This window comes from Archocentrus centrarchus, chromosome 15, assembly GCF_007364275.1.
Source record: "Archocentrus centrarchus isolate MPI-CPG fArcCen1 chromosome 15, fArcCen1, whole genome shotgun sequence".
Taxonomy (NCBI): Eukaryota; Metazoa; Chordata; class Actinopteri; order Cichliformes; family Cichlidae; genus Archocentrus; species Archocentrus centrarchus.
In genome coordinates this window covers 4,504,187-4,519,048 of record NC_044360.1, presented here as the reverse complement: position 1 = coordinate 4,519,048, position 14,862 = coordinate 4,504,187, and the positions used below count along the sequence as shown (strand labels likewise).

At 41.2% G+C, this 14,862-nt stretch overlaps 1 protein-coding gene across 1 annotated transcript in view; it reads left to right on the top strand.

The window, feature by feature from the left end:
* Window positions 1-14,862, top strand: part of atrnl1a (attractin-like 1a) — a 325,565-nt gene that overhangs the window by 145,904 nt on the left and 164,799 nt on the right. Inside the window, exon 22 of the mRNA XM_030748010.1 lies at window positions 11,699-11,751. Within this exon, the coding sequence (XP_030603870.1) occupies window positions 11,699-11,751 (53 nt within the window). The remainder of the gene's footprint in view (window positions 1-11,698; window positions 11,752-14,862) is intronic.

Here is a 14,862-nt window from a genome sequence, read left to right as displayed (position 1 = left end):
TAGACAAATACAGATTTTTGCAAATGTTTACAAATTGTGTTTAATTTTTGAGTCTTGGAGGATTTTATTTTTTATAAAACGGTGTTTCTGTAGAGTTACGCTGCCCTGCAGGGCTGAGTGGAAGGTGTTTTTTTTTTTTTTTATGTTTTAAGGCCAGTTGATTTGTGCCCACGAAAAAATATCAGATGCCACAGACAACTAGGTCACATTATTTAACTCGCTATTCAGACGGTCATTTCCCAGTTAAAACTCTGTCCATGATGGGATGGATCAGACTATGAAAATGTGTGCCCACTGGCTAATGTCTTGTCAATCACAAGTTGCTAGCCAATAAGCATTCCCTGGATAATCCTATTTTCTGGAAAGAAAAAAAAAAAATGTGACCAAAATTTATGAAAGCTCTGAAATGAGTGACTGAGCCCATAAGCTCATCAGGAAAGTGTTTCCACAGGTCAAGTCTGAGAGTTTTTTTTTCCCCCAGACATCATCTTGGTGGCTGTGGCTCAGGAGGTAGAGCAGGTCATCTACTAATCTGAAGGTTGGTAGTTCAAACCTTTGGCAAGATACTGAACCCCAAGTTACTCTGTCGAATCCACCTTGGCCCGGGTCTTTCTGTGTGGAGTTTGAATGTTCTCCCTGTGTCTGCGTGAGTTTGCTCCGGTTTCCTCCCACCGTCCAAAGACGTGCAGTTACTGGGGTTAGGTTTATTGGTGATTCTAAATTGCTCACGGGTGTGTTAGCTGTGTTAGCCCTGTGACATGGTGTACCCTGCCTCTTGCCCTGTGACAGCCTGGGCTTAAGGCACGTCCAAGTTCTACTTCACTTTTCAGACCTGGGAACGACATCCATCTTTTTATGCAGTTTATGATCCATAAACAAGTGAAAACACTGCATATGCTCCCATTTTGAAATGAGAGATTTCAAAGCATAAATAAATGTGTTTATGCATCAAGAACTCAGTGATAATTATTCACCACGCATTGTTACGGATGTGGCCACTCAAACAGTCAGGTATCTATAGCTGCCAGCTGTCATCTATTTTGAATAACTCAGCTGCAAAAAGGCAGAAAAAAATATATTTTAAAAAAAGGGAGTGCTTGTTTATCTTATCAGGTAGTACTATAGGAACAAATGACAAATGACTAATGCATTATTATTATTATTATTATTATTATTATGTTAATGTAGCGGGAGGTCTTGTTTTTAGAGCAGTTAGCACTGCTTTGTGGTGGTTGCCCTACGCAAGAGACTCATAACAGCTAAATGACATTGAGAAGTGCCGCAACACAAACTGTAGAAAGGAAGAACCAGGGCTGCAGCAGCTGGTTATCAACGACTGAACTCTCAGTTTAGTTAGAGCAACAAACAAACTCAACGCAATGGCGATTCCCTTTGATTATCATGCTGATAACACATTTGGAACAAAACCCAGCTGCAGTTAAGCAGTTTAAATAAATGTTGAGTTGGAATCAGGCATACATCCTTTATTTCACCTGCTCATTTGGCATTTGTGCTCGTTTTTCAGTGTAATGTTTCTTTTCAGTGCACACAGATATTTCATTATTCTGTTGGAAACTCCGCAGAGGCTGAAAGCAGAAAAGGTTCACTTGTGCATCACTAAGCCACCGTGCTACCGTCGCTTTCACCTTCGATTTGCTGCGACGCCACTTTCTCTCTCACTCTCCGTAAATGTGCGTCTGTCACAGCAGTGGCTGTTTTTGGTTGAGTCACTCCAAAAGTGTGTGTCAGGCAGAGGGCCATTTGTTTGTTGTTTTGATTATGAACAAGCAATTTCCCCTCGTGGGCGGATGGTGTGCGCCCTCTGGTTGCAGCAGGTGTGTGGATATATATTTGTCTGTGTGTGTGTGGGTGTGTGTGTGTGTGTGTGTGTGTGTGTGTGTGTGTGTGTGTGTGTGGGAGAGGGGGGCATCAATAAATGCAAAGCCTCAAAAACATATTAGGTCATTTTTGTGTCTTTTATGTCTCTGTGTCTGTGCTCATGAAGATGTTGTGTTGGCGCTTTGTGTTTGTGCTCCGTTCATTTATAGAACAGGAGTAAAATATTTTCTTGTTTTTGTCCTGTTGCTTCATCAGGACGTCACATTAGCACAATCAGATCAGGGCACCCACACGTTAATATGTCTGCAAAATTATTTAAATAAATTGGAGAAGAAAAAAAATTGGGGCTAAATTTGAAATGATATTCAGTATTTTAATATTTAGATTAGAAATTATCTAACCATACTGTACATTCTATATGGTACCAATTATCCTTATGCTAAATATTTTAGATATAGTGTCGTACAGACACACACACACAAATTTGATACCACACCTTATTAATATTATGCTATATTTTATTTTTCCTTCTCTTTTCTGCAGCAAATGCATTTTTTAATTTGTTACCAATCTAAGATCTGAAACTGCACTTTCCTTTATTTAAGATGATGTTATGAAATAACTGCATGGATGCATTTGGTGTCGGGTCGGTTGACTCGTTAAAAATATCCAGTGATCAAAGAGTCCGTATTATTTCCTCTTTCTTGTTGTCTTGTTTGATTCTTCAATCATTTTGATTTGGCTTTAATTGGCCTTCTCTACAAAAGTCGGGAGCTCCGCTAATTGACAGCCTATTTGCATCTTTTACTTTTCCTGACTTTAATACCGCATTTTTTTCTTTTTGCAGTCATGATTATAACTCATAAAATCCCAGTAGTGAAAACAAATTTATATGGTTAAAAATAAAATATGTGATTACATGTATGATCTTGACCTTTAATCTCAATTTTGTTTACCTTTGCTGGGAGTTTTACTAGATCACCAAACACAGCAAAGCCCTTCTCATGTGTAGTGTGTGTGTGTGTGTGTGTGTGCGTGCTTGCATAGCTGAATCACCATGTGTTTTAAGTGGTGAGGCACTCCAGCCCCTATCTTGTTCCCATTAGGGCTGCTGTAAGCAGCTTAAGTGTCTCTCCCCTTTTTGTGGGAGCTTTGTGTCCAGGACTTTATGGTCCTTTGAAGAGAGAAAAAAAGCTTCTGCCCATAAACAGAGCATCTTGCAAGTCTGATTAACTTTTTGTAATACAACATATTGTTGTTACTACATGCATTGTGTGTGTGTGTGTTATATATATAATATGTACAGTACCAGTCGAAAGTTTGGATTCCCACTGGATTCTTGATGAAGGCTCTTAGGATCCTGTTGATCTTGTACAGTTTTAGGCATTCCAGGATCCACATGTGAGGCACAGAGTCATCGGCTTTAGAGTCATAGGTTTTAGAGTCATAGGCTTTCTTGTAATCAGGTTGGTCAGTCTGATCTTACAGTCTTGAGTGACTGCTCTGTCTACCAGTAGCTGGTGTTTTGCTCCCCTGGTATTGCTGCCAGTTCCTTTCTGGGCCCCGCTCATGTATTGAGCCATGTTCCTGCTCATCTTAGCTGCTATGATGCCTGACAGGAGCTTCCATGTTGTGCTGAGGAACGTTATTGGCCGGTAGTTGGATGGGACCGGTCCCTTCTGGGGATCTTTGGGGACCAGGACGGTCCAGCCTTCAGTCACCCATTCTGGGTGTGTCTTAGCCATTAGCAGCTGGTTAATTTATGCTGCCAGGTGCTCATGGTTCGGCCCCGTTTACACAACACCGTTTTGATGCGTTTCGGCCTCCCGTTTATGTGAGAACAGAGTGAAACGGATGGCTCCAGAACGGCTCCAGAACGGAGCGTTTCTAAAATGCTCCGGCCTCCGTTTCCAGGTAAACGGATAAAAACGATGGAAACGGGGTGCACTCGCACACGCTCAGTATGGTTGCGGCTCCTGTAGCCACACCGCCAACTTGTGGCCTGGCAACAGGAACTGCAGCGTTTTTGCGTTTCCGTGTAAACGGAGATCGTTTCGGAAAGTCGCCATGTAAATGCGTCACTTTTCGGAAACGACAACGGCAAAACGATGCCGTTTCCACAGTAGGTGTGAATCATGTCAGGGCCTGGTGCTGTAAAACTCTTCATATGGGAGACTCTTTCTTGGATGTCTGCCACTGTGATGGTCACTGGATCCTGTTTGATGCCTGTTTTGTGTCCCTTTTAGGACAACGTGAACCAGACTGAAGAGATCTGCAGGTCAGATCCGGCTGTATTAGAACCCTTTTATGATCTCAGAAGGAAAATATTGTTTCATGTCCAACTTTGACTGACGTACTTGCCAGACAACCTGGCCGCCCACTTTTGTGTTGTCAGGTGGTTGCTGTGCAGTGCTAGCAATCCTACTTTAATGCACAGACTGGTGAAGGAAAAAGAGAACTTTTAGCAGCAAGAGCAGCAAAAATTAATATTTTATTATACATATAAACTGTTTACTGAAAAGAATATATTCAGAGGGGACCCCCCCCCCCCCCTTTGATCACCAACAATTAGATTAGTAACTGCAATTTAATTGTGTCATTTTTGTTCCATAATTTTGTTTTGTCATATAATTTCCTCACTAACTAGGTTACTCGCTAACACTGCTAATTAATATGGATCCAAACTCATAAGATAAAAACATAAAATCTGTCTGTTTAGAAAAACTAAACAAATACAACAAATAAAAACAAAAATAAAAAAACACAAAAGCCGTTTGATTTTCCAGGTGCTGTCAGGTAAGAAATTTCTAATTATCAATTGTCTTAATTCTGATGATTTTTCTAAGGAAACTGGTAACTGTGAAATGTATCACTAAAATGAAATTTGGACTGAAATGAAATTCACGTGCTGCTCCAGCTCGATTGATAAGTCGAACCAAAAAAAACCGTCGGTACCATAAACCTAAACATTAACATCGTTGCACTTTGCTGCAGAAATGTTGTTGGTTTAATACAAAAATACAGGGAAAAGTGCTCGCAGCACTGAAGGAGCAGCTCCTGCCAATCACCGCTTTATTTAGCCGGGCGAGAACAGCACAAAACAGCTTCTTGTAAAAGGAAAGCATTCTGGACTCTGCTGTGTCCGGGCCTGCAGAGCATTTGTTTGATAAAAAGTGAGTGCAGAGTGAACACAGTGTCACATCATGAAATCTTGGTGGTTAAATCTAAGAGTAAATTTTGTAAGAAGGCAAAGTGGGGCAAAGTCAGGCTTCTTGTTCCAGCTACTGCTCACCCAGCTAAAATATTCTTCAGACCAGTTATTCGCAGTAGATGGAGTGAATCTCTAACCTCCTTTGGGGGAAGGGAAGGGAAATTAAAAATATTTGGAAACATAACTGCAGCTTAAAAGAAGAAAACTGTGATTAAAATATGTGAAATTATGATTTTTTTAGATCATATTTGGCTCCAGAAAAAAGGCCCAAAGCAATTTGACATTGCATTTATCACAGTAAATCTCCTTGTGCTGAAATAGGCTTACTGTAGTCCTCAATCCATTCCTTTGTGGCAGTCGGCTGGGAGCGACTCCAAAGCTTTTAAAATCACAGAGTCACAGAGATGATGCAGCTCCATCTATCGAGTCTCTCCTCTGGATTCAGCGTTTTTTAATAAGCGTCTTTCATCCTCTCTTAAGCTTCAGTTCTCCTTTTAAGAGGGGCACTTCACCTTCCTTGTGTTCTTCTTTGCTTTTAGCCTTATACATCTACTTTTTTTCATTTTTTTTATTTGGTTCTTTTGTTTTTAACCATCCAGCAGCATGTTTGGTGCGCTATCAGAAATAAAGAGTCTACATCATTGATGTGTTTTTATTCAGGGATGTACGATAAAGCAGGTTCAGCATAGCTAAGCTTTCTTGGTGTTATCTAAAACCCCAGTCAGAGATAGCGGTGGTTAACTCAGGCACTCAAATAAACTCTTCTTACCATAAATCAGCTTCTTGACTCGTCTTCTGCAAAACGTATTTTCTTGTTCATGCACGGTTTACTTCTGACATCACAACTGCTCATTAGAGATAGGAGACTGGATCAGTGTGAACATTACATATTAGAACTACAGTTACTGGGGTTAGGTTAACTGGTGAATCTAAATTGCCCATAGGTGTGAATGTGAACTCTGGAGCTTGAAAAAGGCGACTGGACTTCTTTTTGTTTCTTGAAGACGTTTCACCTCTCATCCGAAAGGCTTCTTCAGTTCTCAACCAAATGGTGGAGAGACCCAGGTATTTAAACCCCTGTGGACGTAGTCCCCTGGAGGTGGTTATGACCCTCTATTGATCATGTGCGTGAACACAACACAACGTCTTCAAGAAACAAAAAGAAGTTTGGTTTGGATCAGATTCTGGCATTGGTGCATTTTTAGCAAGTCGCAGAGGTGTCTACAGGTGTTTTGCTGTTAGTTTGGTTCTCCTTCACCTTTTTCAAGGAATTTACATCGTGTACATTTTTCAGGATACCTACTCCTATGGATTGCACCAATCTGGCTTTCACTGCATTTGTAGACAGTTCACATTAATATCCACAGAGGAACATCTGGGTTTTTAGAAATGCTTTTTGTTGTCTTGTCTCGCTTCGTACATCTTTAAATTGCTTCTTGTAAGGTCCTGGGAAAGTTTTTGTGATCGTGACACGGTTCACACCAATCAGTTTTTAATGAGCGGAGCTGTAACTGGGATTTGTGTCTCTTTATTTATAGGCAGGGCACATCTACAGCCCGCACTACTCATCTCCTAATTGGAACAACTGAAACCAAGTTGCTTTTTGAAAAGTAGTGTTTGTATCTATGCTGATTTGTGGGAACCCGTGCCTCCTCCGTCAGGCCTGTTTATGGTATTTATTGAAGTCACAGAACTTTCTGCACTTTGGTTCTTTTCACCTGTTTTGTAGATCAAAATAAAGTAAGCATTTTAATGCACTGATTACTTTTAAAACGCCTAAAATCAACTTAAGATGCTGATGCTTCGTGTTAAACATATGTATCTAGAATCTGACATTGCTGTCATATGCATAATATGCATTTATGTATTAAAGCCAAAGCACATCTTAATGAGAGCTGCCGAGCTGAAGGCAAACGTAGGCACGTCTGGCTTCTTAACGAGGGCCAACATGTTGTTTTCAGCCTCTCAGTTTTCTGTTTATTAGCTAATATTTGTGTGACGTCTAAGTGGTCGTTTCCTCTAATTTGCCAGAGAGGAATCTTTTCTTGTTTTATTGTTGTCCTAAACTCCTGATTCAGGATAAAAGCTCCGTGAAGTTGCTGTGGTTTAAGGCCTCGTCCTTGGCCAGGGTTTATAGAAGAATGAAATATTCAGCATCCATCACGGCTCTGTGACCTGCTGCAGCGCTACAGAAGAATTCACAAAGACCACGCAGCTGTAAACTCGACCTGCCCTCCTGCCCCCCCCCGTTCTTTTCTCGAATGTGCTTTTCAGGCTCTGTTTTCTTCCCACTCCACTGTGTTTCTGAACCCTCCCTCCTCAGTCTGATTCACTGTCAATCAGTCAGTGGTCTGTGGGGCTCGGTGGATGATTCATTGACCATATTTGGCGAATCTTGTCAGTTAGCTGATAGCAGTTGGTTTGCTTTTTTACAAGATTCATCAAGCTATTGCAATGTCAGTAAACAGCTCATTGTTTTTCATTTTAAAGTCTTCCAGATGGATGTCCTATAGAGCCACTCACACACATTGACACCAAAGAGATTTTTCACTCATGGTGATTTGTCTGACATTATATTAACAATTACATTTGCCCTTCTTATCGCATTTTTTTTAAACATTCCTTCTCCACTGAGCTTGCACTCAAAGTTTAATAACTGTAGCTTTTGTTCTCTTCTGCCAGGCAATAATTTACTTATCTGTGGCCTAAGCTACTTCAGGTACACATCATCCATCTTGGCACTTTAATGGCTTCAAAAATATGCACATCATTTCATGATGATAACTCACTAAAACCTGTAACCCTGATGCTTTTTCTTCTACTACTTCTACTTACTGACTTAAAAGGTGCATTATTCCCAGGAGCCCTTACTCGTAGAAGCTGCTGGACTACATGAGCTTTTGAAACTCAGTTCACTTTAGTTTCTAAGAGATTGGCTGAAAAAAATTACATTTGTATATTTATTTTTAACCCAAATGTGTTGCGACAGCTTATCGGGCATTAGACACTTTTTGTTGACCCAAAGGTCAGAAATGTCACCAACAGCCAATTACTGCTCATCACCAAGTGATGCACGCTTTATAAAATGATATTAAAAGTCTGTTTGGTTACAGTGAATTGGCTGAAATGTCAAACTGAAGTGCAAATGAAAAGTGAATGGCAGACCCTGATAAACATTTTATTCTTTTACAATTCTGAGAGATTTTTTTTTTTCTTGTCCACAATGACAGCGGTTGTCTGAAAACTGAAATGTCAGTGTGTTTGTCTCTTGCCATTGTCAAAAGTATGACGAGTATGTTTCCTTCTTTGCTTTCCACTGAGCAGCCTTGATTAGAGTCAGTCCAGACAATCTAAGACAGAAATTGCAATCTGAGTGACCTCGAGGGGTACAGAGAGAACCTTTGAGCTGCATTTAAAAAAGGTACCACAATTACCATAAAGCACTGTGCTTCTAAAAGTCTGTCTTCTTCAATATCCATCTTGAAAGGCAGCAAAACACAACATCTGTGTCTATGTCTTACTTTGCTTTTTTTTTTTTTTTTTTCCCCTTAAGCTCTTCTGCAAGCCTTGTGAACTTCATATTTAACATAATTAGAGAAGTTGTTCATGCTCTGATCAGTTTTTGATGGATTAATCTGTCATTTTTAATCCTTCATTGCCATTTTAGCAGAATTTACATAGTATGTGAGTCCATTTGGCATAATTACCACAACTTATCACTGCATCTGTGAAAGTGTATTGGTTCAAATGTGTTCTCTCTTAGAGATGGTAGATAAATGCCACTGGCAGCATTGAACATTGCTAGTTATTAAAGACATGTCTAAGATTTGTTGCACTGTGTACAAATAGTGTGTATTAATTAGGGATGCGCTGATCTGATATTCAGTATCGGTATCGGTCCGATCCTGACCTAAATTAATGAATGGGATATCGGGAAGGAATAAAAAATGCAGTCCAATCCATTAAATAGCGTTTTGCCCACATTAGCTGCATTACAGTTCTCTGTCTTCTTGTGGGTTTAATTGTGGTGGGCAAACCAGCTTAGAGCTGCATTACTGCCACCTACTGGAATTGAGTGGGGATCAGGAGTTAGAAAAAACCCCTCAGATCCTAATAAGTTCTCCGTTGCAGCAACAGATTCCCTTTAACACTAAGTAGATCATCGCTGACATGTTTTTTTCCACGCCTCCACTGCTGTCTACTGTGTTTGTGTGTTGTGCGCACTGTGCTGAGAATTTCAGCTGTTATATTTTTTTCCTACTTCAGCTCCCAGAACAGATCGCTATAACCGCAGTTTGCCGCTATTAGCACTAGCGGTCGTTCAGTACCAGACGGACCCCTTCCACGTCAAAATATTTTTTAAACTTTAAGCCCTGATTAGTGACTAAATATAGACCTGCAGTAGAAACGTATTTAGGAGAATGCTTGTGAATACAAAGCATTACAACATTACGCTCTTGCAGCCCCCAGTTTTTGAACATAAACACTGATAACACAACAGCAGCAGTCAGCTGTTTTACGTGCAGTCTGCGCAGGCGCAAAGAGGCGGAGCTATTATAGAGACGGTGAGCTCAGGTGGAGAAAACGGAAATGTTTTTCTAGCATCCAAAAGAAGCTTTTTTTTTTTCTCCCCTGTAAACACCATTAACCCCTTAACTGGCAGCAAAAAAATCACCTGACAAAAACTACATAACGCCTTCTGGTTATTATTGGCTCTGAAAAACCCATTTCGTAGCCTATTAACTGGCCGCGTCTGGTCCGCCGGCCGAATGAAGTGCATTTTATATGGCAGGCTAGACCCTCCCATTTTGATTGACACCTCATTCGGCCAGTCGTGTTAAGAAATGGGTTTGCTAGAGCCAGTGATACTCAGAGGGCGTCACGTAGCTTTGTCAGGTGATTTGGTGCAGCCAGGTACACGATTGGCCGAATGAGGTGTCAATAAAAATGGGAGGATCTAGCCTGCCATATAAAAGGGACTACAAATGGCCCGTCAGCGGGCCCTGGCCAGTTAAGGGGCTACACCTTGACTGGGAAACAGCTAGAGGTCCTTCATCAACCATCTGATCATCAAGTGAAGAAAAGAGAACTTTGTAGCTGCTCCATCCACCGTTGTTTGTTTCACACAGAAAAACTGCAGTACGGAAGTTACAGTAAAATATACAGATGAACTGTTAATACGAAAAAAGTATTTCTTATCCAGTTACTTGAGACATCAGTGGAATAACTGATAGAATACTTGATTACTAAAATAGATAGTTGCAGCCCTAATGAAATTTGCAACATGCCATAAGCCAATGCATCACCTTCTCACATAGGAGCAACAGGATTCAGGTGATAGAGAGATTGTTGTGTGAAAGACTGTTGACTTATGTAAAATGCATCCAGGCATTTAAAGACAACTGTTTTTAAAAAAAGATCGGATTTGTATCGGTATCGGCAGATATCCAAATGTAAAATATCAGTATCGTTATCAGACATTAAAAGTGGTATCGTGCCATCCCTAGTATTAATATCTGTACACCCACCATATGAACAGATGAGAACTTTAAACTGTCACGGGTGCTAAAATGTCCAAATAACTGTGTCATACACTTCCTGACATAGTTGGTGAGCTCCTGTGCTGCAGTAATTTGCTGTTTCATTGTTGTGTGTTATATTTGAGTTACCGATCACAAACCAACCTGACTGACCTGTGCCTATTGCTTTCCTATCAAGCAACATATATTCATATTTTATTTTTTGACATTGTATCACTGGGCAATTCTCAGCTGATGCCTCTTCACAAAGAACATGCATGAGTAGGCTGTAGCTCGCCAATCTGCCAGACCGGCACATATTCTGCTCTGATCCAGATAATAAATGGCAACACAAAAAGATAAACAAGGCATGTCCATCATTTTCCACACAGGGCAGCATTGAAGGGCTGTTTGAACCAGCTTGTTGCTGTAAAGTGTAATTGAGAACAGCTACATTATTGTCCCAGCTCTGAATCCAAGCACAGAGTTATCTTTTCAAGTGATGCGTTGTTGTGTGGTTTTCCAGTGTGTTCTGATCCCAGGGCATCAGGTAGTGCGGTTTTGTCAAAAAGAGGTAAGAGCCCCTTTTTAGTTTTCCAGCTCATGAGGTGTCCTGTTTGTGGGCTTTATGTTTGAGCTACACAAATGCTTGGTTGTGTCATGGCAGCGATGCCAAAAGGACACCTGGAGCATTTTTCTCTGGACTTCTTTGTACAAATCCAGCAGATTTGTTCAGAAATCTAAACTGGTGACCCACTGATTCTCTCGCGTATGCATTCAATTCTGCAGGAGGTGGAGACATCGCATGGCTTTTGAAGAAACTGTGATTCTCTCTTTAACATTATAATTTGAGGTGTTCTCTTTGATAATTGTGTGTGTCTGCCTGTTTGCGTGATTCTGAGAGCTTCTGGGAAAAATGAGAGCATGCAAGCGATTAGACAGCAAGTCACCTCACAGAAAGACCTGCAACACCTGAGATACAGTCACAAACACACACGCACACACACACACTTTACCACAAAAAAACTTGTCTTCACACAAACTCAACTTGTGTTATATGCTGATGCTATTATTCTTTGTCTCTCTTATTCTTCTCTTTGTACCCGTCTCTTTTTCCGTGTTGTTGCAGATGTGACTCAGAAAACCGTTACCTTGGTAACCCCCTTCGAGGAACCTGTTATTGTAAGTATCCTGCCACCGATACACCTGAGCCTCCCTCCCCTGCACACATCCATTCTGGCCCTGATTAATCTGTCAGTCCGTGTGCATGTTTCATTTCATTCTGTGTCTCAAGCAAGAAAGGAAGCAGACACTAACCCTGCTAACTTTCCTGACTTTGAACAGCCACAGAGTAAAAATCTGACATTTATTAACTAAGAGTAACTAAAATGATGTGACTTTTTAATCACTTGAACACAATTATTACAGACACAAATATGTATAGTTGGTTGCTGGTTATGTCTAGAATGTCTGTCCGTCCATCCATCCATCCTTATCCTGTTCAGGGTAACTACAGAGAGATAAAGTTCATGAGCCATACTATGAAGATATGGGAGGTTAAGGAGAAAGGTGACGATCAGCGAGCAGTCAAGAAAGAGCTCTACAGATGTGATGTTTGCTTTGAGGGTGTTGATGGAGAAGTATAGAAAAGGTCAGAAGGAGCTGCGCTGTGTCTTTGTGGATCTAGAGAAAGCGTATGATAGGGTGCCAAGAGAGGAGCTGTGGTATTGCAGGAGGAAGAAGTATGTGAGGGTGGTGCAGGACGTGTTTGAGGACAGCGAGACAGTGGTGAGGTGTGTGGTAGGAGTTACAGATGGGTTCAGGGTGGAGGTAGGATTACATCAGGGATCTGTTCTGAGCACCAATTGTGATGGAGGGGCTGACAGATGAGGCCAGGGCAGGAGTCTAAGTGAACCATGATATTTGCAGATGGCATTGCGATCTGTAGTGAGAGTAGAGAGCAGGAGAGGTGGAGGTATGCTCTGGAGAGAAGAGGATTGAAATTCAGTAGACGCAAGACAGAATACGTGTGTGAATGAGAGGGAGACGAAGCTGCAGAGAACAAAGGTAGCGAGGTGGACAAGTTTAAGTACCTGAGGTCAACCATCCAAAGCAACGGACAGTGCAAGAGAGAAGAGAGTGCAGACAGGGTGGAGTGTGTGGAAACGAGTGTTGGGGGGGTTTGTGACAGAATGATAGCAGCACGAGTGAAAGGGAAGGTTTACCACAGTGGTTCCCAAAGTGTGGGCCGCGAAGGTACTGCAGGAGGGGCCGCAGTAATAACAGAAATTTTTATTTTTTTTTTTTAAAAACAACTTTATTTTACCATGTAAAATGTTTGATAACCAGTTTTCATTTACAAACATGAAATTGCGCAAGAGTGTGCATAGTTACATATTTATATAAATGTTTATTTATATATAAAAGTTAATTAAAACGGGTAATCGGAGGTGTTTAGTTTCTGATATTACTCATTACTCGAACCAAAATTTACTGCTCTTGTATTGAAGGTTTTGTCCCAGTGGCAGGTGGGTCACATATTAGCATTAGCACTTTACATGTGACTGGGTAGTGTTAGCAATTTGTAGCCAACAGAATGTGTTGTTTGTGTTTTTATGTTTTCGAGGAAATACATCACTTCCTGTTGTATTTTGATGAAAATAAAGACAGGATTCTAGTGAGGAAAATTTCACAGCCCAGCATTAACGGACAACTGGGTGTGGGGGGTGGAGAGGTGTAGGGGTGGGGAGGTGTCGGGGTGGGGGGCCCCGTGGGATTTTCTGGGGGCCACAGCACTCTTGACTTTGGGAACCACTGGTTTACAAGATGGCAGTAAGACCTGCTATGATGAGATAGTCACAGCAAAAAGACAGGTGGCTGAGCTCGAGGTGGCAGAAGATTTTTTTTTCATTGGGAATGACCAGGAGGGACAGGATTAGAAGTGAGTACATGTCTATCAGAGGGACAGCTCAGGTTGAGCCGTTTGGAGACCAAGTTAGAGAGACAATGCTGAGCTGGTTTGAACGGTGATAGTGGATATGTTGAAGATTAATCTGACAGGCTGAAAGAAAAGAGGAAGACCACAGAGAAGGACATGGAGTGGTGTGACACAGGAGGATGCTAGTGATCGGGTGAGATGGAGCCAGATGACCTGCTGTGGCGACCCCTACTGGGAGCAGCTAAATAAAGAAGAATCTCTTCAAGAAACCATCAGCCAGTTTAGGAAGTGTTTGTTGTGAAAATCCGGTAGTGAAATTGATTTCACTACCGGATTCTGGCCGTGACGAGGAATCAAGCTCGCTTTGACTTTCCTGACTGCACGTTGTAGTGTCAGAATAATGATAGCAGAATGCTTCATAATGTCAGATATGGAGGAGAAATCACTGAGCATTACAGGAACAGTTAATGATTGTGAAGGTTTTGACTTTATGCTGCAGTGACTTTGGCTAGCTATGAAGAATGCAGCAAAAAAGTGAAAGGATTTTTCAGCCTAACAGCAAAACTGAACCAAAGGTACAGGTCCTGCTGCTGTTGTGAATTAGCATGCTAAGCACGTCTACCACCAAATACCAAGTAGTTTGGGGGGAGAACATAATGAGATCCAGTGTAAACCCTGCCAGGTAAAGCTAGCATGCCATGTCACAAGTCTACGACAGCTGTGCACTGTCATTTAAGAGTGTAGTGGTTGATCTCTGAAGAATTGTTGAAAATTTTCCAGTAAATATCAAATAGTATTTTTAACTTGACATTTCTAGTTAGTATCCAAACCTTTTAGAACGCATTTATATTGTGGGCCCAATGAGCAAAAATGAGGATGGAGGTATCGATGGTAGTTTCTCCTGTTTTAACACCAATATGCACCTCGCCTTTGATTCTGAGAGACAGCAGTTATTTTGTTTATTTGCTCGACCACAAAAGCATCATATCTATCTCTGAATCATCTCTCAATAGTTTGACTCATATATTGAAGATTTGAAAGAACATCATCTTTGTGTAACAGTTGGTTGCAAAATATTTTCCTACTTTTGAGACGGATAAAGAAAGAAAGTTTTGTTCCGCTCCACAACTTTGTTTTCCTGCTTCCAGATGCTAGCAAGGATCACACTGACTTAACTCATTTGCAACAAATTGCTGGTTTTCCTTTCAAAGGGCGAACGAAGGAGGAACGCTGCAGACAAAACAGATGTTTTGTGGCGCACGGCCATTCTCGCTCACTCTGCATCTCCTCTGTCTCTCGCACACAAGCACTTGTGCATAAATACGTACACACGTTCAGTCTATGAATTGCCATCA